At 36.9% G+C, this 24,128-nt stretch overlaps 1 protein-coding gene across 1 annotated transcript in view; it reads right to left on the bottom strand.

The window, feature by feature from the left end:
- Positions 1-24,128, bottom strand: part of DLG5 (discs large MAGUK scaffold protein 5) — a 115,213-nt gene that overhangs the window by 8,378 nt on the left and 82,707 nt on the right. Inside the window, exons 12-27 of the mRNA XM_075154385.1 lie at positions 21,803-21,930; positions 20,940-21,115; positions 20,299-20,402; positions 19,477-19,569; positions 17,548-18,567; positions 14,440-14,578; positions 11,662-11,809; positions 11,033-11,154; positions 9,889-9,978; positions 8,453-8,621; positions 4,419-4,581; positions 3,356-3,489; positions 2,609-2,773; positions 2,053-2,236; positions 931-1,079; positions 450-620 (exon numbers count right to left, since the gene is read on the bottom strand). Of these exons, the coding sequence (XP_075010486.1) occupies positions 450-620; positions 931-1,079; positions 2,053-2,236; positions 2,609-2,773; positions 3,356-3,489; positions 4,419-4,581; positions 8,453-8,621; positions 9,889-9,978; positions 11,033-11,154; positions 11,662-11,809; positions 14,440-14,578; positions 17,548-18,567; positions 19,477-19,569; positions 20,299-20,402; positions 20,940-21,115; positions 21,803-21,930 (3,155 nt within the window). The remainder of the gene's footprint in view (positions 1-449; positions 621-930; positions 1,080-2,052; positions 2,237-2,608; positions 2,774-3,355; positions 3,490-4,418; positions 4,582-8,452; positions 8,622-9,888; positions 9,979-11,032; positions 11,155-11,661; positions 11,810-14,439; positions 14,579-17,547; positions 18,568-19,476; positions 19,570-20,298; positions 20,403-20,939; positions 21,116-21,802; positions 21,931-24,128) is intronic.

The following is a 24,128-nucleotide window of genomic DNA, read 5'->3' as shown; positions in this document are numbered from 1 at the left end:
TTAACTGCTCTACCAACATTATGAGATTGTGGTGGATACACAGTCTTATGTATAACGTTGCTGTCCACAGATAAGTAAAAACACTGATGCTTCCCAAGAACGACTGTGATATCCTTGGATTCAAGGATATTTTTGCTGTGGTTACTCTCACTTTTGGTATTGAATTATCTAACACAACACTAGTCTATGCATCATTCCTATTTCTACTTTACTATTTAGTAGCATTAAAAACAACTTGATAGAGTTGTTACAATAAAATAACATTTATTTGTTGTTATAAATAAAATAACATTTTATTCAATGTTATTAAAATATGCCATCCCTAAAATGACACATCTAAGAATTAGTATCTCCCAGAGAGAATAGAAGCAAACAAGTCTTCTATACTACATCTCACTAGGCAGACTTTTAAAGACTATAAAATAAATACTGTAACTGAGGTCACTCACATGTATTTACTTGGAATCTGTCCTCTTTCCAGCTTCTGAGCATTCTCGTCTAGCTGCCAAGCCATCCAGCAACCAAAGTTTCCCTGTGGTAGAGTGTCATCAACATACAAAATGTCATCCTTCTTAAAGCTTAAATCCTGTTCCACCTCTGCCAGACGGTCATAAAGTGCTCTGGAAAGAAAGACATAAATAGGCTCTGCAACTGACCTCCATCAACGCAAGGGAAGAACACGCACACTTATTTTGAAAAAAGTTAACAGATTAGTGGCACACTCTACATTTCAAGAGCACACAAGTTTACAGCGAAACATGCAGACTTACTGTGCTACAGATTATGTACTCACTGTCAGAGACTAGCTGGGATAAATTAGTAAACTTTGAATTTAGCAAATGTGGTAAAACTGATGTACCACCTCTCTCATGATGGTCAGCATATTATCCTAACAGCCTTATGCTGTCATTACCAGTCACGCTCAAATACCTGATATAGAATCCATCTCCAGGAAGCTCTTTTATCTTATTAAACTCTTCTATTCTGTACTGAGTCTTTATTTTGATGTTTTCTCCAGGCTTCAACATTTCAAGATAAGCTTCCTCAGCTGTTTTATTTCGCATATCAATGGACCCATACTGCAAAACACAAAACACAGAAACCCTTAGGTGCGAAATTATATCTTAACAGGCAGTAGAACTAGGCGAGATTGAAAAACATGCAAAAGAGTTTGTTTTTCCCACTGGCAGGCTCTATATACAAATAAATCTTGCCACTTAACTCTAGTACAGTTTGCACCTTAAGATGTCTAGCAGGAGATTGAGACATGGGGGTGGAAAACAAAATACCCAAGTGAACACAGCAGACATGCACCATGAGAGAGAGTCTGCACTTCTTTAAATAGTTTTCAAAGTGTAAGCTGAGAATCATAAAATTCACACTGGAAAGAATTTAATATTTTTAGAGAAAGCAAGTGGTCTGAGGGAAGTCAGAAACACAATTACAAAGCAAAATCTCCACCTGGATACTAGAGGCGCAATGGGAGAGTCTCAGTACTCAGACAGTCTCAATGCTCAGTTGTATCTGAAAAGCTCACAAACACCTATGTGTTTATCACCTTAACAGTCCTGCCAAGTAGATAAGTATTCTCGTTTCAGATACAGAAAGCAGAGTCAAAGACCTGTTGCACAGCTTCCCTAAAGTCTCATTAGAATTTCATAGTGATAAGATCAATGTTGTTCTCTGTTTTGCAATACCTTTCATATCCTCGCCTTCCTCCTATGTACAGCAATTGGATTCAAGGCTTCCTATTTAGATGAAGAGAGCAGGTGTTCGTAATTCCAAGTGGATATATATTAGTCCTGCAAACTTGTGGGCAACTTGTGCTCTCAACAGCGGTAGTTCTCCAAGTCCACATCATTCAGCTCTTCATGTGTCACAGCCAGAATGAAGGTTATGCATTCTCACCATTCTTACCCAGGTTTTGTGGCAGGAACTCAAGATTCACAGAACACCTCCCATTGTGAGACAGCACGATTCTTTGTACAACTCCCTCTTTATACCATCCTAGACATTTTGTCAGTATGCTGCAGACTTTTCTTAATAGCTTACCTCAAGTATCATGTCACCCAAGACTAGTCCATCAGGTCCTTTTGCTGGGCTATCATCATCTACATCTGAGACAAATATTCCATACAGGTTTCCACCACATATCTGGATCCCAAGATCCACCTGGGATTTTTTAACAACAACAGTTCGAGGTTCAGGGGTCCTTTTGTTTGTGTCCACAGGGCCCCTTTTGACAGGGAGAAATAACACGTTATTAACTTGCATTACATATAATCAACCAGCCATCTGAAGAATATATATTTACATAATTATTATTCAAAATAGGTCACCTACAGATACAGTCTTATAAGACAAACATCATGTTCCTTGCAGACCTTCTTAACTAAACCAATCTTGTAGTAAACTTTCTTCTCTCGTTGCAGACCCCGTCTTTCAAAAACAGTCTGAAAACATGTACTTTTATCCTGGGGTCCACTTAAATTGTCTGCTGACTTTTTTCAACCAGACACAGCATTCACAGAAGTACACTTTGTTTTTTAATACCCTTCACATCCACCTTGACCCTTTTTCTTCTTAAGGCAAAAATTTTACTCTCTACCTTAAGGAATTCCGGGGACTTGTAGTTGGCGTGGTTTGTTTGGATGGGGGTGTCATTGTTCCTTCATCCTGCTCACTCACAGTATCGATTACGGAATGATTGTCAGGCGTTGCAGCTCCACTGCCTTGAGGGGTGGAATGATTACTCACAGGTTCTAGGCGAGAACTAAAAGAAAAAAAAAAAAAGAATAAAAGACTCGGGGGTTAGTGTTTCACCAATGCCAAATATTTTCCACGTAGACAAAGTTTTTAATTTGGTTGTAAATCAAGTATAAAGTAAGGAAAAAAACCCCAAACCAGCATGCCAAATAACATATGTTCACCATGAGTCTAAGAGAAAGATAAGGCTCAGTTTTGAAGTGTGATCATGCATCAAAATGGGATGGATAATTTCACTAGGTCATATCCCTTCTCTAATTAGTTTTTGGAAACTCCAACTGTAAAAAAATTTTAAAACTGATTTGAAGTACTAGAATCTCATAATCCTAGAAAAAAGTCATCTTTGGTTTTAGTTTAATGTATCTAAGAATTATGCCCAAATAAGAAAGAAAATATACTAGATGCATCAAGCATTTTTCTTTTCTTTTTGACAAGCATGAATTTTCACATTACTTTTCTAAGCAATCACACTTCTTATCAGCACAAATGTGCTGATGTTTGCAAACATATTACCTGTACAGAAGTTATCTACTATCTAAATAACTGCATGGACCAGAAAGTGCTTTTTTCAAAGTCGAGCCAGCCTTACCTTGATCGTGAATGATTGCCAAGCTGATACATATGTGGGTTATACTGAGCCAGAATAGTAATGGTGTCGCACTGCTGTCCAATGATTAGTCGAGCCTGTTGCTCTGTTGCATTTCTCAAATTTATCCCATTAAACTACAGAAAAAATGCACAAATCAGGATGTCAAGTTTTCAGATAGAAACTAGCAAAATCATTCTTTCAGACTCTTAATTAGTTTAATGTCTAAATGTTTACTTATTTCCACTGCGGTAAATAAGAGGATGGAAATGCTGCTATACAATTTTTTCTAGGGTTTACTCCTTGGAATGAATCACTGTAATTTTAAAATATTTGGTAACCTGACCATGAGTTTAAAAATCTTTTTACTATTGAAAGACATATGTATTCTGAGCTGTGTTATGATTTGATATCACTGATTAAATACAAGTTGGTTCAGATCACTGATCCGAATAAATTCAGGATTTAAAGATAAATTCAGATCCATGATCCATTCAGGTCCATTGTAGTATCATCCACACACTGTGCAACAGAAGATGCTTTAACATACACAAGCATGAGCAGATCTAACATTTACAAAGCAGATCTGTACTTTACAAAATGCTCCTCCACATATTTATCTAATACTGTAGGCAAAAACATGACTGTGGCTAATCTAAAGCCTACCTGAGTATTTTTTAAATCAGCTGTCTCAGGTAAGGATATGGCACAGCAACAGCAGCATGAAACTCGGTACAAGCCAGCTGCTTGAATATTTACTCCCCTTATCAGGCAGAGTATGGTGTTGGGACTATATTGTTTTAAGTATCAAAACTAGCTAGCTTAAAATTTAATTGTATCTATAAATGATGCAAGGCAGATCTACCATCAAAAGACACTATTTTATGATAAAGCCTGGCAAAAAGTCCCAACAATCACAATTACTGGAATATTACAATACAGAGTACCCTTTGCTACATCTCACAGCACACAAGCTTTCACAAGATACTCTTTTGGGGAAAGCAGTTATGGCTGGAGTCCTATGAACTGATTCATTAAGCCATCGGAATAGTAAGCAAACAATTACCTCTAGTAACTGATCACCATACTCAAGGCCAGCTTGATGAGCAATGCTCCCACCTGTTACTTTAGAGACAAATATTCCACCATTTTCTCCGCTCACAATGGAAATCCCTAGTGGCTCAGAACCCTTCTGCACTTTAACATGACGTGGCTCTTCCATGTAGGGCCTTTTAGAGGAGATAGTTAAAACTGATTTGGACAAAATTGCACTTGAACCATCACAATGTCAAAGTTACATGCAATACTTTATGTCTGTCTGAACTGTAATAATAAAATAGGTTTAAAGAGTTACTTTAAAAAAATTTACTGTCAACTGTCTTAAATGCATTCCTTTAACACCATGCAACGTACAGTGGCAGAAGTAAATGTATACCAGGTACATGACTGCTCTAAAACATTATGGTAAATATGAATTTAAAATAGTATGGTGGTGAAGTTGGTAGGAAAGAAGCTTCCAGATGCATATTATATAAAAGTAATTGAACCACTGTATATAATATGTCATTTACAAACCATATTCCAGAAAGGTACGTTACAAATACAAATGCTGGGAGTCTTTATTGCCAGTCAAAGTAAACGTGATAAATAATAAGGTGGTAAACCAAAGGACAACAACGCACAAATATCAGATTTCATATCTGTATGCAGGAAAACATAAATTAGTAATGAAAATTAAGCAGTTGCAAACTCAAGCCATTAAGACAGCAGTTTGCATGGTAGCATTACAATTACCATGCAAATTCTCCTCAGGGCAATTATCCAAACATGTAAAATAGCACAAAGTGCACAATACTGCTCGAGAAGGACAACCTTATATCAGGCCAACCTCAAACTCCTTAGTGATGAGAACCTAGGCCTAGGAGCCACAGGGATTCTCAGAAAAGACCTATTACGGAACAGATATCTGAAAGATGTAGAAGATTTGTGAAGAAAAGAACACTTAGAAAAAGACACACAGTAGTAAGACGCTAGTAAGTATAACAAGAGAACGGCTTATACAAAAGAAAACCCTGATACATTCCCCTTTCCTCCCCCCGTTGTTAGGATGTATCCACTTGTACAAACAGGGCTGGTCCCTTCACAGTGTGTATAAACAAACAGCAGCCTCCCAGAAAGCGCTGGTTCATATTACCATGAACTTAATAACATCTACACAGCAAAAGGCATCACCAGATATTAACAGTTGAGCTCGTTCTGAATGAAACAGCTTGGGTACCAGGTGTGGTGTATTTTTTATTTGAATAGCATTATACTACATTTGACATGCATTAATTTGAATGTTTTCTTTCCTAACACTTCATTATATCATATAGACATTCTCTAAACTGCACCAACTGCTTAAACTATTTTAACTGTGCTGTTCAGAGACCAGATGCGTTAACTGGACTTCACTCGCTGCTACTAATGTGAGGCAGGCTGAGGAAAGGTATTTTTGGAAAGAGTAGGATTTGGGGCTGGGGCAGAGGGAAGAGGACATCGTTTCAAAAATTATGCTTATTACCATGGTCTTTGAAGGTAGCTATTTGGTAGCCTGCAGCAGGGGCATAACAGCGTGCCAGCTTACTAATGCACAGAAGATAAAAACTGGCTGCTGATATTAATGCAACTCTGGAACCCAGTAATCTCATAACATCAACATCACTGTTAGCAGTAACGCCCTCGGAGCTTGTCTATCGATGTAATGAAGATAAGGTAGGTTTACTACCAGCAAACTTCAACTGAAGCCCACGTTTTTTGTATGTAGCGTATCTTAACTAACTGTGCTAACTCCCAGAAAACTGCAATTTATGAATTTTTCTTTTTTTTTTTTAACTCATTATGAGCATGTAAACCATGACGTTATATGAAGGCATACTACCTCATTAAAAACTAAAATTACATCTTTCCGAACTTTATTTATCGTACCTTTCTGCTCTTCCATCTACCACATGCATTTTAAAATTTGTTTTGTTTGTTTTGATTGGAACAAGAAAGAATCTAACCCACACAAATTGCACAGGATCACATCTTAGAATTCTAGTAAATACAAAAAGAAAGATAACTAGTAATGCATGTAGTAGAGTATCAATAATAAAGTAAAACAGAATGATAACATTAAAAAGGTGTCTTACTTGATAAGCAGTGTTATTAAAATCAAGTGAAGCGCACTCTTCTATAACATTCAGACTGCCTGCCAGAATCACTAAACACTGATTAGAAAAAAAGTCTTAATTGATCAGATCTTTTAATTTTCATTTAAATTAAAATCAAAAGAACAAACAGAAACATTGATTTTTTTTTTTTTTTCATCTGTATTATTATTATTTTTATCTGGGGAAAGGCCAAGCGAGTTACTTGTATTTTGTGGGAAACAGAAAGTATTAAAAGACCAAATAACCATTTAAAATGCTACATAGGCATCTTCAAACATTTTCTTAGGACAGACTTAAATTAGCTACTTTCCTAAATTAAGAACTGTTCGTGTTTGTTAGTTTTTTGTTTTGCTTTTTAAAAAAAAAAAAACAAAACAAAACAACAAACTTAGAATTATATTCTTTTTAGAAAGTCAATTCAGACTACAGTTTATACATATGCACAGCACGACTGAAGGAGCTGAAACCTGACTATACTTCAATTGTCTGATCAACATCAAGAGAAATTATTATTTTCCAGAGATCAGAACACATATCTTGTGCTCAGAGATACAAAGTTATAGGGGTATCAAAACCCTAGCTTTTTCAGCTGAACATTATACATCATTAGTCATTTGAAAGAGAAAAGAAATTCTGACTTTGAATTTGCAAGTGACAATTAGAGGAACATTTATATGAGAACACAAATTGAGTACACATAGTACAAAAGTCACACTGAAGTAAGAAAGAATGAAAATTCACAAAAACCTCTTTACATTCCCTTTCAAAGTAACACTGTCCTTTGTACACAACATACATACTAGAGTTACTACAATAACTTAGTTACCAATTCTCTAAACGAGACAAAAGTTTCATATAACATTTTATGAATAACTTTTTATTACTATCAGAAAACTTAGAATACAGAATATCCTTATTACTTTATCATTCACATTTTTTATGGTCAGTCCTTTTACATAAATCAAGCAATACAAAGGGGTCTTCAAGTCCACATAAATGTAATCTATTCCAACACATCATAGCTCCTTTACACTGCCAGAACGGCATTTGGCTGCCCTACTGTAAATAAAAAGCCTAATTCAGATTTGTGTCCTACTGTTCAATGCTTTGAATTCATGCAAACTTTTTCATATATTCAGTCTAGCCAGATCATGATAAAATTAAATCATATGTCCAAGACTGATACCATAAAGCAATGTATCTTGAAAATATTCGTCATGAGGTATAGAAAATCATTAAAACACAAAGCTCATGTTTTCAAGAAAGCTATCATATCAGGTTGAAATTCTGCAAGCAGCTACACATATACTTAATGCTATCGCTAGAAGCAGTCCAGGTACAGCCAAAGGGATCACTCACAGTAGTAAAATTGCATCTGTACATATGGATACATTCTTGCACAGTTATGCCCTCAATTTTTCATGTTATCTGGCTAAATTGAATCAAGGCACAGTGGTTAGAGCACATATTCTACAACGCTAAGGCACCTGACATTTAGCTGTCAGATGTTACTTGGTCTTCATTCTATTTAGTTTTCCAGACTACAGAACAAGCCTATCATAAACAAGCATCTGAGGTAGTTCAGCTGAAGGGGTGTATTCCAATTTAGACCACTCTTATTTGGTGTGGCCATTAATCTAACATGGAAGAAATAAAACCCTTATGAAATTCCTTAATTTTCTAAACTCAACAACCTACTCTTTGGTTTTGAAGAAAAAATCCACATAAAGATCTCTTACGTACTTTGTAAAGAAAATAAAAACATGGAGTAACAGGACCTGAGATGCACTTCTGCACCTACATATTTCTCATTTAAATTAAATGTTCACATTCCTTCAGCCCAATAAACAAATGTTCAAAATTTAATACACATTTGTATTAAAAGTAAGTAATGTGGGGACCTTACCTATCTTTTCTACGTTCTCCAATAGATACTGGGCTAATGGAAATCCTAGGTAACGTAGAAAGGGAGTTCTGAGACTGGCTGCTGGCGAAAGAAGACGTTTCCAAGTTAAGAGGTGACTGTGGAGGAGTTATCAAGCTGGGACTGCTACATTCAGAGTGTGACAAGGAGCCTATGGAAAATCAACAGCTGAGTTTTAGTATCCTGCATCTGTCATAGAGAGACCTACACAGACATAGTGAAAGACACCATACACACCTGAGACAAGAAAGGGGACTGACTGTTCACTAGCACTCTATTAACCACGTAAGGAGCTTGGGGAGACCAGGTAACTAATTTCAGACAGTGCAAACTTACCGTCCTTAATGACTGTATGTCAAATCTATCCTCTCTAAGTGTGCATACATCTACTGCCATTGTCAAAAGGAGAGGACGTTGCAGACAAACTACCCATATGCATGTCTGAAAACACTTAGCAATGCAAAGTTAAAGAAAAATAATAAAAAACAGGAAAGGAGAAGCAAAATAAAAACTTAATATGTAGGTTTATTTTCAAATAAAATATTTATGTACAGCCCTTTCCTTTGGGTAGGGGATACATTATGAAACACCTGAAAACACCAACAAAACCCCAGCATGAATCATACACAGAGACAGGAAAGCTCTGCAATTTCAAATAAGCTTGACATGACTTTGTTTGCATCTCTTCCCTGGTTGCACCCTCCCTGAGTAATTTTCTGAACAACTGTTCCGACAGAAACATTCAGTTTGCTTCCTCTGAAAAAGCTACAGAAAATAAATCTCTAATTACTAATCACAAATGAAAGCTGTTTTTAGGAATTGTGTTTGCCCAGCTAGGAAAACCACTGCATACAATCCATTAAAGCTACAGAACATTTGAGCAATGATAGCTGCGAAGAGTTGCCATTTACTGTCATCAAACTCTGAATTCTACAGCCCTCCAGCACTCCAGCTGGTATTTGTATCTTGTCTTTAAATATCCTCCACCAAGCAATTTTGAGTGAAGCACTAAATTTTTTTCACTGCATTTCAAAATATAATTTATAATCAATAATACAATAATATGCAAAATAATATACTTAAAGAATCAAAAAAATAATGCAGGTCATCTCACTGATAAAACTTTTAAGACATCATTCTAGAAGAAAACTACAACTGTAAAACATGCAGCAATGCTTATTCTTACTTTTTTTGTGCACTTTTTCTTAGTGTGCCACATCCTAGAGTCAAATAAGAGAAAAATCAACTTTCATTATGAAGTTTCTTTTTTTTACCTTTCTGTGGCAAAGTGCAAATTTTGTAACCTGAATAAAACTGTCATATTTAGATTTTGGTGCAATCTGATTTAACAACTGCAAAGGCTTTGGATTGGTAATACTGAAAATAGTACGACTAAAATTACTTATGAAATAATTTACCTCTGTCAGAGCCCATCATGGACCTTGGATATCTTGGTGTTAAAGGGATCTTAATTCGTTCTGTTCTGTATTGCAAGTTACTTGAAGAACCTATTTTTACAACAAGAAAACATTGCAATGACAAAAGTAAAAGCAACTACGTTGAACAAAAAGTACGTTTAGATTCTACTTCTTCAATGTGCGTTTGAATGGCCTCTGAATTTATGCACAAGCCTTAATGATTACCCTCGTATTCATTGTGTATATCATACTTCTAGTAAATTGTCTTGATTAGACAGTCAGTATAAACAGAGCACAACATAGCTATACAGTATATAAGTACTGTTCATTCTTGTATGAAAAATATTTTGAATATTTTTCAATCAAATGAAACTTAACTTGAAGTCTGAGCGAGAATCTAACATCTCTGTTTACTAAGAATCCCTGGGACTTTCCAAAAGGCATTTAAAATATTCTGATTACATTCTGCTTGGATGAATACATAATTTTTTGACACTGGTTGCAAACTGTTATGCCATTTTTCGCTGCGGTTACAAAGCTGCCGTGCTCTGTTCAGATGCAACTGCCGATCGTTGGTGGAACACAGGAACACAAACATGCACAAAAAAGTTATTACATAATTTAAAGTTTAAAAAATCCTAAAATGTTAAAATATCATTGCTACAAAGCATGCATTTGCTTTGGTATTACTAAGACAGGCATAAACAATCTTACATGTCAAACAAGTAAACATAAGTGTAACTTAACTTCCAACAATACCATTTACATTAGGCCATTAGTCATCCTTGATTTTTTTGTTCTGTGGGCTCTTTCCTTTTCTCCTCTTCTCTCCACCTCACTGAACCTCAACAATACTTTGGCTGGACCTCTCATCTTTATAATGGTACTTTCAAAGACTAACAGGCACGGAAAGAGAATCACTCACACACACCACACACAGCATTTTAAAGAGACTCTAAAGAGTGAATTAAACACGGCTACTTCCAAGGAACACCTTTAGTCATAAAACCACAAAAAGTGAAGCAAAGGAACACAGGAAGCCTTTAGGCTTTGCTAGCTATGACAATCTCATAACACGTGTACTTAAGGAATTTTCCATTTATTCTTTGTCTCCCACAGGAAATAAATCAGAAAAGCTAGTTACCAAGTCTTGCACTGGATGGTAATGAATTCGAGCCATGAGATGCTCTTGTACGTGAATTTTCAGAGTAGTCATTGGAGTGTTTATGACTTAGATCCAAACTCAGGCGACCTTGATGCTGGGAACTACATCAAAAGAAAAGGAGAATAAGGCAACAGTTAGAACTGGGCAAAGCACCTCAGCAAATAGCAAATTGGCCAACAAAAAATTTTGGTTATCCCTGAGTTACTGAATAAAATGAATGCTCCTCTCCTTCCCACTTCCCAATTGTCCCATCATTTTATGAATTAAGAAAAGTCAGAGGAAAAATAGCTTAAGGTGCTATAAAAAAAAACGGAAGGCTTTATTTGTTTTTGCAAGGACAAGAAAAAACATTAGAAATTAGTTCATTAAAAAAATAAATTTCTTTGTCAATATCAGCTAGCGGAGCAGAGGGAAACCTAATCCATCAGTTACTGAAAGACATGAAAGCAACTGGCATATCACTTCTATGCAATAATGGTTTTGAGAACCCTGGGTCAAAATAGCACACAACAGCAGTGCATTTCACTCTGCACTGTGTAAAACAACTACCAGAACCAATTTCATTCTAATGAAAACAAAAATTTAAGGAGATATAAATTTCAAAACACCTGGGATGCAGATGCTGATGGCATATTTGGCTGGCGACTGATGGGCAATTGCTGGTGTGAACTCTATGGCTCCAGGCAGTATAGATTGGATTTCTCATGACAGCAGTTACTGCAGGGCACGGTGCTAAGCTTCTTGGTACAGTACCTGCTTAAGATGATAAAAACACGTTCTTACCAATATTATTAGCATAAAAACTACCGATTTTAAGTATATTTAAATATTTATATGATTATGTATTATAACACTTGCATGTATAAGCATGTCTCTATAAATAAAAATTATTAGCATACAGCCAAATACATTATTAAGCATCATGTGACACCTTTTAAGTAGTACATGCATATTTAAAATCTGGATTGTAATTTTGTAATTAGTCAGTAATAAAGTGGATTAGATTACCAAAAAATTACATCATTCACAGTATATCATTTTAATATGCACTCGTAACTGAAAGATTTTCTCTGTTTTCAAGTATCAAACTTTTTCATACAGCAACAGAAATTCTGCATTTCTCTCTGAATAGTCATCTGACAGGAACACAAGTTTTTATTTGGTACTTGAACTGACTGCAGCTAAAATGATTCTTGTTCCTCTTCTGTTGCCTCAAAGACTTCCACTTCTAGTGTGTCCTATGACTTTAAAACATAGTTTTTCAATATTTATTTATGAAACTTATTACTCAAGCTGTTCTTTTAAGTACACTCATCCTTCAGTACTCAACCGAGAGCAGACCTGCCGAGAAGGACTTGGGGGTATCGGTGGATGAAAAGACATGAGCCGCCAATATGCGCTCACAGCCCAGAAAGCCAGCCGTATCCCGGGCTGCATCAAAAGCAGCGTGGCCAGCAGGTCAAGGGAGGTGATTCTGCCCCTCTACGCTGCTCTGGTGAGACCCCACCTGCAGTACTGCATCCAGCTCGGAGTCCTCAGCACAAGAAAGACATGGACCTGTTGGAGTGGGTCCAGAGGAGGGCCACAAAAACGATCAGAGGATTGGGGCACCTCTCCTATGAAGAAAGGCTGAGAGAGTTGGGGTTGTTCAGCCTGGGGAAGAGAAGGCTTCGGGGAGACCTTATTGCAGCCTTCCAGTACTTAAAGGGGGCTCATAAGAAAGACAGGGACAAACTGTTTAGCAGGGCCTGTTGCGACAGGACAAGGGGGAATGGTTTTAAACTAAAAGAGGGTAGATTTAGACTAGATATAAGGAAGATATTTTTTACAATGAGGGTGGTGAAACACTGGCACAGGTTGCCCAGAGTGGTGGTAGATGCCCCATCCCTGGGAACACTCAAGGTGAGGTTGGATGGGGCTCAGAGCAACCTGATCTAGTTGAAGTTGTCCCTGCCCACGGCAGGGGGGTTGGAGTAGATGACCTTTAAAGGTCCCTTCCAACCCAAACTATTCTATGATTCTACGATTGAACCAAAGTCTGTTTGACCAATTTCCTTTTAAATGAGTTGGTAGCACAGAATACAATAGCAGAAACTTGCTCACATTTCAAGACATACAATCGTATTGTCGAATGTAGGTTTGACTTGATTGGGCTATTATGCAAAGGTATCATGATAAGATAAAGATTTAGTTAGAAATAATACCTTTTAATACTTTTTCTACTATCATTACAAGAGAGAGAAAGGAGTAAAAGAAATCAAAGAAGAGCAAAAGCTTCTTCGATTTGAGCTACTCTGAGCATGTCTTTACATTTTGAAAGTTGATTGGGAGAACAGGGTTTGAACCTGTCCATTGTTCCAGATACACAAGTCATTACCTCCTTCACGGTCTCCAGTAAAAAGAAAGTCTTCCATAATTTCTAGAACATGCAGGACTTCGGGGCTTTCCAAAGAATTGAGAGTAAACTCATAAAAATCAGTATTGTCTTGATTTGAAAATCAATTTTTGTATGCAACTGCTAAAGGGAGCTACACTAAAGACTGAACAATCCATCTGGCAACAAGTTTACCATGTCTAAGCAAATGCTTCTCAACCACTTCAAAGCAACTAGCATACGATACCCTAATTAGCTCCTGAAGCATTCCATTTAGTCTTTGCCAGTTTAAAACCTGCTAACACGAACCTCAATACCAACAACTGTTCAATCAACTGAGACAACATGCTAACTGTTTTCTGTTCTACCTGATTATACTGATTTCTGAGTGAGCTGCTTGTGAGTCCTCACTTCAGCAGCTTAGTGTCTCAAACACACTGGCATTTAATCTTTAATTTAGATTAAGATCACAATCAGCTGGGGAGTATCTCAACTTGAGATACTCCAGGCATTTGATTTCCAATAGGCAGAAATTAATATGTTGTACTTTCTGAACATTAGATCTTTTTCCTTGGAATATTTCAGAAGTTAAGCGTCTAAAGCTTGGGACGTCTCCATTTACTGTTCACTTCCAAAAATATTGGAAATCTTACTTATCTCCCTAATGTATACTGTTCACTTCCAAAAATATTGGAAATCTTACTTATGTCCCTAATGTATAGGCTACACCTTGTTTACCGCTAATGTATTCAAAACTCCTCTGCACAGAAACTAATGAAACACAAATCCTTCAGCCAGCAGTTGCTCAGTTTCCTTAATGGTTCTTAAACAGCTTTCACTTCTTTACAGTCCAAAAGCTGAGCAGACCATGTTCAGATTACAACAGACCATGGAAATAAGTTTTGTGAGTCCTGTTTGTTCTGCACTTATCACAACTAATCCCCAATATTGTCCAACATGGACAAATTCCTTGGGGCATTCTGAGAAAGCAACTACGAGTTCTGTCACTCACCTGCTGACATGCCACCAGCGTATAAGGCGGCAGGCACAAAGCCATCGCTGTGCCTAGCAGACCGTTTTGGTGAATATGGTGCCCATTCCTGTAGCTCTGGAGACAGATGCTCCTCACTAGCTGGAGCATACTTCTGCACCTACAAAAACATAGAAATTTGATTACAGAAATTTGGAGATTCAGAAGAAAAAAATAAAACAGCCAAACTTTGTAGGCAGTAAGCAACTTCAAACTTTCTAGTATCTATTCCGGAAGGTGCTCGCTATCACAGCACGTGTTACACCTTTATTTTTCAATGATGCTATTCACTTCTACCCGTACCTTCCTCCGTCCTGCTCCATTATTTCTTTTTATTATTTTGTAATCTTTTTAGGACAGTGTTTGCAACTGAACTGGTATACTTTCCTTCACAATAAAACACCTAGCATTTAGTTAAGTTTCACCTTCAAAATGCTGCTTTCACAGGACATTTCAACTGTTATTTCAGCCACTATTGCAAGTGTTTCCTAAAGAAGACCTGGCTAACAAGCCAGAAAATGTTTTTCTCTAAGCCTGTATTTTCAGATACGTGTGGAGCAACCTCTCTTCAACAGAGCAATTCAGGTTTGAACCATCACAACTTCTGTTCTGTACGTAATGAGGACACTGGTGAGTTAAGAAACACGAGAATAGCTCAGATACTGACAGTGATGCTAGCGAGCTACAAGTTCAGGGCTCAGCATGCAGAGTTTACACACTTGAAATGTACAACACAAAACATGAGATTGGAGTATGAAATAAGTGAAAAATAATTTAATAGCAGTATTAAAATAGCAGTATTTTAATTAAAGGAAGAGTTACTGAGAGCACAAAGACTATAAAATGCAGAGATACCTTCTTAGAACCAATCCTTGATCACTACCACAGGTGTATTAGTAATTATACCACCTACTAATCAGCGATGAAAGTTCTCTTGAATTTATCAACTTATCAAAGTATACAAACTTAACTGTGTATATACACAACTAAGGAAATTGATACCACCCAATATGACTACAAATTCAACTACACTGCGTATTCTATGCACATATTTTTGGTATTATAAACACTACTTCAGCAATGAATACATGCAGACTGGACACTACTGTTACACAACCTGATGTAACTGTAATGCACTAAGGCGATTCCACTAGAGAGAAATTTTCAGAGTAAATAGTGTCTACTTTTTTGAGGCACAATCTAGTCAACAACAACTTTAGCGTTACAAAGTTCTGCCTATTTTCTGGGAAAATGGGGGAGAAATTAAGGAAGGGAGGGGGGGAAAAAAAAAAAAAAATCACAGAACCTAGTCCTAATCTAATCCTAGAAATGTAAATTAACTAATACATCAAATAACTTTAAAAAACAGAAATTATGACTTTATAATTCTATTATACAATTTTCTTCTTCACCTCGAACCAAGACCTATATGATATCTGCAATATCACTTGGGCAGTATGTAGAACCAACTGTAATACATCCTTGTCAATCATTTCTGGTCTCTTAAATAGTGAGTGCCAAAACCACCCCCTCTGTTCCAGCTAACAAATTTCTTACACGTAAGTCCCCTCCTACATGTGTCCTTGTCACAGTTGGAAACTCTTCACTTACTACAGTAATATTTCTACAGTTATAACCAGGACAACATCTACGCTCATGACAATGCACTGTAATGAAGCATGGGAGTATCGGTGCTGATGGAGCAACTTGGTATTCCACACAAAGCTAACACCCATATTCAAATGTGTTCAATAGCTTGATCTTGTTTCGTTGTTATATATGTGCCAAAAGATGACATTAGAATATGCCTTCCTTCTTGTAGTGCCATTCTTGATGGAAAACCATGACCTTTCTCTTAGCCGTAGCTCTCTTCAGATCTGTTCAGAATAAATCTGCTGATTTCAGCTACAAAACGAAACCCTTATGCTTTTCTGTCATTGATAATGCAGAATTTGCTGGACACTTTTATAAAAAAGGTTTAAAGCTCTCCGTAACTATTTTTCCCCCAAAATGTTAGGGAATGTGGAAAGAATACAATGGAAAAAGCCAAAAAAAGACAAACAAAATTGCCAGTTGTTCTCTTATATATATTTTTACAGAATATGGCTCCAAACCTTCCACTAGTTCCAATTCAGGTCTGCTGTCTCTACTGCTTCTAAAACTCCGCGAAGAGGGTGGGATTAACCAGGTATAAACGAGTACAGGAAAAAAATATGATATTCTAAGTCATTATGATGTGATTATATACAAGCAAAAATAACACTTTTCGAAACTTCAGATTTTACTTGGGGGAAAAAAAAAATCTGTATCTGCCACCTGAGAAAATTTGAGACAGTGGACCTGAAACTACATTATGCCACTTTATATAATGTAGTCATCCAAATAGGTTCGTCTTCCTAGACCACATAAAATGTTTCTTCCTACCACCTACTCTGGTAAGACATGACCCACAATCTCTACAGAGAGATTGTTTATTCTAACAAATTATATTCTCATTTTGAACTGTATTATTAAACCATACTCTCATAAACAGTCCATCTTTACACTGTAATGTGCCTAACGCCCTATGAATTTCAGATTAGATTTACAAAATTATTTAGACACATAGAAAGACTTACAAAAAAACAACACTGTGAATGTTATACCTTTTCCCATTAATTTGTACAGTGACCTGGGCAACCAATCTTATTTTTCTAAAACTTAGGAGGCCCTGTTTTCAGCTTTTCTAAAGCTGCCTCTTTGCATTTTTATTTATTTTTAATTTTTTTTCAGGTTGTCAAAAACATACAGGAAAGAGTGCTGATCTTCCCTCAAGCAGCGTTAAAACCCAAGATGTGGCTACTAAGCTAAACCCTATCATTCTGTTTGGTGGCCACCACTGCCCGTTAAACACTGCAACTCTATGAATTGATTTTGTATTTTGTGATACTGCGCAGTGACAACTGAGTCTGCGGTAGCTTCTAAGGGGACCTGGATTTTGAGAACAGACTGTGGTTCTCCTGTTATGGTATGTAACTGGGCACCCACAACCACATTGAAAATACAACTTTAATGTTTCTAGTTTTGTGCTTCAATATGCCAAGTTTCTACCTGAAGTGCAGGATTAGGAATGGGCATAGGGGTCATTTTATGCCTCAGTGCAGGAGCTGATTTTGGCCTTGGTCTTTTAATCTCTGGCTCTTCAACTCTTTGAAAGCCAATATCGTCTTCACAGGATTTCCTTGAAGAGAGATGAGTGCAGTCAATACCCTCCTCCCGATAATAATGCCCAGCATTCCTGCTGCACCCCTTGAGAGTAGCAGAGTCCTGTTTAAGCGCCAAGGAAACTGGAGCTTGGGCAGTGGCTGGGCTGGTGGGTGGTGACCCCGTTGTTACCGTAGACTCTGATGCAGAGCTTGTCTGCTGTTTATGTTTAAACTTGATAGAGTCACTTCTCTTAGGAGGAGTTGGAGGAGTTGAAGCCACTTCAGCTTTTGATGGCTGAGGTGAATGGCCTGTCACCTGATTAGGGGAAAGGTACTCCAGCTTGGGAGGAGTTGGTGGTCTTTTGAAAGTATCAGGATCAAAGATAGATTTCCTTTGTTTTGGCTTTTTGTACACAGAGAACTTTTCTGTTTCTGTTGCTGAGATATTAACCATGACTTTTGGCCAGGTACCACCACTATGCTTAGTTCCATGTCCTTTGTCAAATGTGGTCTCAACCATCATACAGTCAGCTCCTGTAGGTTCATAAGGCAGCCTCCTGTTGTCCAAGTCAACAGCTCCAAAGCCTTGGTCCCCATATGTCTCTGGGCTGAACGAGCCAAGACTGTGTTCTGAATTACTGTGGCAACTGTGCACTATGTTCCTATGAGAGTCTACTCGTAATGTGTTATTGGGGAAAGGCTTGTGATCACAGAACGAACCGCTGCCCTGATCACTCTGGTCCTTCTTGCCATCCATGATGTCTGGATTGAAAATGTCAGTCTGTGTTGAGCTGTTGAGTTTCAGATTTCTTTTATTTTGGGCTTGTATCTCTGATGCATGAACCCTACAGTTTGATATTTTTTCTGAATCCTTCAGATTTTCAAATATATTTTGACCACTCCAAGATGAACTCTGAGGAAAAACCTAAAAAAAAAAACCCAAACAAGTGATCACCTTATTATTATGGCAGATTTCTGTTTAATATGAGGCACATTCTAGCCTCCTTGACTTACCTATACCTGACTATACACCAACACATGTTTAGATACGCTTGGGAAAGGTTTAATAAAATCTTGCAGATGCAAAGCACAGAACATCAGATAAAATTAAGCTAGAAAATCTTTTGAAAAGTTTTCGGAACAATTGCAGAAGGGCAACTCCACACTGTGGCAGAAGCACTGTACTGACAGTGAAGGGACCTGCATTCTACTTCTACCTCTGTTAAGTGAAGCTAAGAAATCATCTTTCATTGCCCATTTTCCCTCAAACATTTCATCTTTTTACTTTCTTAAAACCTCAAGCTCTCTGGAGCTGGAATTATCACTCACAAAGCCCAGCATAACGGGATTCTAACCTCAATAAGCAAAACAGAATAATATTTTTATGAGAATAAGCCTGAAAAAGAAAGCCTTGTACTTAATCCTCATGATAGCCAGAGTTCAGTTTTCTGCACAACTCCCTCCTGACTAAAAGCAAACCTTTCTGTAGTTAGGAAGCAGTTTATCTTTCATGTACAAAACTGCAGCACCTCTGAAGCAGAAACCAAGAAGAAAGAAGCAATTGTGCTGGAAGTCATTTCATGTGACCAGCAAACAAATGGGGAAAAAAGTAAGAACAATAAATAAATTTCATTTCCTACCAGATGCCACAATAGCCTTACTTTGGAAATAACTGTTGAGCGTACCACCAATGAAATGCATCCAGATGGTCTTATTTTTAGCAGAGACTTTCCCATGATGATATATTCATTTTTTCATATACTCTTCCCTGAACAACTAAAATAATTCTGTAGAAATTAAAGAAAATTCTGCAAACTTAGCTTCTCCTACTCACCTTCATCAGTGACAGGGTAAGGGAATCCCTACAGTTTCGTAGCAAAGCTTCACATTCAGTAAGTGACTTGTTATCTAGTGCAATGCCATTGATCTAAACACAAAAAAAAAACCAAAACAGACATCTGTAAATCAAAGGTAGCAGGCGGGGAGCATCTTAAGGTAGCATCTCTGAGACAATGAAAACAGTAGTTTTATATGACTGAAGTCTGGTTGATCTTATCCTGTCTTTTTCCGTTCTCCACTTTAAAAACAATTAACTACAATTTTTCGATGCCCCCTAGAGATACAGTGTAACAACACCTGTTTCACTACATTAGCCTCTATGCATTTGTATATCGACAGTAATCACCTTGTGTTTCACAGGAGTTCATAAATCAGACAGGTCATTTAAGGCTGCACACGGGGAAAAACTTTCCCTCCAAAAGGATGAAATCAATGACATCATAATTTAAAAGACAAGAAACCTTTCATCCAGCCAAGGGATGTCTTTTTGGAACTGACCTTTCCTATTCAGTACAAAAATCACAAATATCATTATACATAAGTCAAGTGTGAAGAGTAAGTCAGTGTCTCTGTCAAAAATTCTCATATGAACAAAGTGTAGCAAATAACCTGCACATTATATTAATCACTCAGCCTACAAACACATTAATTTATAATAAATATTTAGTAAAGATACAAAAATACAGTGAAAGTAAAATACAGTGCAATACAGTGAAAGTAAAAAATTAATTGGAAAGTTTGGGATCTTAAAGAGTAGTATCAATGATAACACTTTAAAATAAATAAAAAATAAGGGGAATGCATTCTTAAGACTTACAGCAATTATTCTATCTCCCACAGTAAGGGAACCCTCTTTGGCAGCTGGGCTTCCAGGCACAAGAGCAGCAACAAATACTCCATTTTCTAGACTGACCCCACTATCTGAAATACACAAAACAAACATGAATTTACTCCTGCGATTCAAATACCATGCTCAAACAGCATGTCTGACCTGCCTGCGTGAGAAAGAAATATAACTACCAAACCAATTGAATTTCAATTTCTGAAAACCCTTTTAAAGAAATAAGAACACAGTGGGGGAAAACAAGGATATATCCCAAAATTTAATATATTCATAGAAAGCTGCAGTGACTGATGGGTTTAAGAGTCTTGTTTAGACTCCCAGTATTACTCCAGACAGGCAGCTAACTAGAACTAAGTATTAAAAAAAAAAAAAGAACAAAACAAAACAAGCAAAACCCACCCAAGAACAAAAAAGAAAACCTGTACTTACAGAATAAAGCTATCATCAATATGAGCGTTTTTAGTTTGCTAAAAACAATTAATGAAACGCCCTATCTAGGAGGTAGTAACAGTTTAAGTGGGATTTAAGCAGAGGCTCAGAACATGTACCTTATGTCAAGCCATTTTTGGCTGAACAAACACGTACCATTTATATACAGCCTTTATAGCCATTACCTTTATGTCCGGAAATATTGATGTGAAGAGGTGTTATCACACGCCCACCTAAGGACTTCCTTCTTCGAACCACCATGTTAATAACACCTCCTCCATTTAGCACAGCTTTTATAACTTGCTTTTTATCCTTATTAGTAAGATCTACATCATTTATCTTCAGTAACCAATCATTCACTCTGGCAGATAAACAGAAATAAGCAGGTCAATGTTATAAGCATACTTGTAACATTCATGCAGCACATGAATAACATTAATGAAAAGGCATGCAACAGAGCTGATCTCAATGTACTAATCCTTAATTACCTGGAGTTCTCCGTTCCTGAAAAAGCATTAAATAGCAGCTAAATGAAAACCAGGACCTCTAGTCTGCACTTCACTAGCAAAAGTATATCCTCAAATCAGTGACTACTCCTTATTTAAAAGCAACTCTTTGGACAGAGAAGAGTGGTTAAAAACCTCCTACCGACACTAAGAACAGGAGCAGGTTTCAAATTATCCCTTGCTCTACTCCCCTTTCCCCCTGCCCTCCCCCAATAGCTCACCCTCAGGTCTTTCCCAAAATTTAAATAAATAGATGAAAGTTTGAGGAGATAATAAACGGAGCAGGTGAGACACAGAGAAACAAAAGAACGTTTCAAATCCTGGTGAGTTTTAAGGGATGAGTCAAATAGCGTTTAATTTCTGTAATACTTTTAGGCATTGGTCTTCTCAGTGATTTCCTAACCAACATTAATAATATACACATGACCAATGATAAAAAAGAACTTTAAAAGATGGGAAAAACTGAAGACAATTTACAATATGCTTATATTTAGTTTATTATGATCAACAAAAGACAAGTATCTTCCAAACTCAAACCCTACCTTAATCGACCATCAGCAATGCTTCCTTTGTCTACTTTGGTAACGAAGATCCCACAGTCTCCAGGGAGGTATGGTTCATTCACGCCTTCTGCCACATCAAAACCAAGTGCTTTCAAGTCCATATCGTCCTAATAAATATTATTATATTTATTTTTTTATATATATGTATACACACACACACATATTTTATAACAAGTGATTCAACTGCCCCGGCAACCATTGTGCTGCTGTCTGTTAGCAAGAGGCATTACTGCATGTTTGTACTATGCACTTATATTTACAGGGTACCATTCTAGGTTAAGTTTTTATATTTTGTACTTCAATATATAAGCTCCCAGTTCCACTAGTTATTAGGCATCCTCTGGCATTAGAGTGATCCTTCTCTCTCTCAGATTAAGGCTGAAATAATGCAGAAGGGGAATTTCACCAAAGAGGAACAGGAAAGCAGACGAGCATACAAGAAAGCACGTTCAGACACGTATAACCTGTTTGAAGGTATGATGCTGGATCTGTAATGAGAGAACAAGGACATGTTCCCCAAGACTGGGCATTACTTGGGGAAAAAACATTGTAAAGGTAAGGAAACAGCATTCTGTCTTAGTGATGAACTCAGAAAGACATCCGCGTTGATATGGCTAAAGATCAGAAGTAAACAGGAATGAAAAGCTCTAACATCATGGGGGACGATTTCTAAATATAGATTAGAGACGATATTCTACCAACCCTGGCCCAAAACAGATCATCCTCCATGTGAAAAGTGATAAACATCTTTAACAAATCAGTCATTGAACCAAACAGGGAAATTTTAATTTAGTCTTTGCTTTGGTAAATGGCAAGGTCACTGTAAAAAAAACGGGTTAAAGAAAATAAACTGGGCACAACTGGTCACAAACTGATTTATTATTGCTATTTTCAGTATTAAATAGCACATTTATAAAAATTAGAGGACCCTATTTGAAATCAACTGGACCAACCATCTCAGTATACTGAAGGGAGATGATACTTGAAATTTAAGATCTAACATGCAAAAATTAAATAGAGCTTAAATCAGACAAGTGAGGCATGGTTCTAGACACAGTTCGATGACTAATCCCCTTAAAATCAGAAGAGCAGAAAGTCTTCAGGGAAGCTGAAGCTAAAACATGCAAAAATATGAATATTTACCAGAAATTAAATTGAGTTAAACCTGCCAAAAATATACTAAAATCCTTATGGCTCTTCCAAATGTTCTATGCAAGAAAAAAGTTCACAGGGAAGAGCATGGGGCTGCCATAAAATAAAGATCGAGTAGAGATCACGGTATCATTGCACAGCCTCAGAGCTGAAAAGCGAGTATTATTTCTCTCAGTTTTGAGTTGAGTGATTATGTAGAACACGAGCTTAAGCAGACAGGTGAAGTTGAAGCAAAAATAAAAGGATTTAAATTTATTCAACTCTATAATCTCCACCCTGGAATTCAAACGCTGGTAGGTCAGCAAGGATTTTCCCATATATCTAAATCAAGGTTGGCACAATATCATTACTATAATTTGATAGCAGCAAGTGTAATCCCTATGTTTAGGAAAGGGAAACGTATATTCAAATGACAAAGTCTGTGCATTTGATCTCAGTAACACAAACGTTTAGAACAATCTTTGAAGAAAAGAATAACTAAATAACTGCACATGAATGGAAAATTCATCAGGCTGCAATGTTGTTTACCACAGGTACAGCATATGCTAGACTTGCTAACTAATTTTCCAGACAATGGAAAAGCGAAATTATTAGTTATGGAGAAGACAGCAATGCACAAAATCCGATGATGAAGGAGCTGGTCAAAAGAGATGAAAAAGCATGGCGAAAGGGGAATTGTTATCCCAGAAAGAATTTACAGACTGTGGTCCTGATGGATCAGCATTGGTAGTCAGTTCATATAGTCTTTTCAATCTATATATTTCAACATATAATAATACTAAATAATATCTTTAGTATCAAAAAAGGAATGTCTTAGTGATTCTGTTGGGACGCACTGTCAGAACACAGACAGATTGGAAGAGCATAAAAAAAGATGACCCCAAATATTGCAGTAAAATAAAAGGGATTTAATTTGACAGCATTAAATCACAAACTTTGTCATTCAGGAATGAGAAAGAAATTCTGATATATGCAAAAGCTGTTCTAAATGAAACACAATCTGGAAGACCACCTGTGTGTTCTATGTGGTCAAAAAAATTACTATTAGCAAACAATGTGATGTGCCAGCCAAAAATTTCAAATAGAACAGCATTCAAGACTTGCATACAAAGCAGTGAAATAAAAATTCTAGACTACAATGAAGAAAAACAAA

This window comes from Calonectris borealis, chromosome 7 (assembly GCF_964195595.1).
Source record: "Calonectris borealis chromosome 7, bCalBor7.hap1.2, whole genome shotgun sequence".
NCBI lineage: Eukaryota > Metazoa > Chordata > Aves > Procellariiformes > Procellariidae > Calonectris > Calonectris borealis.
Note: the sequence above shows the minus strand (reverse complement) of the source record. Positions and strands in the feature narration are given on the sequence as shown.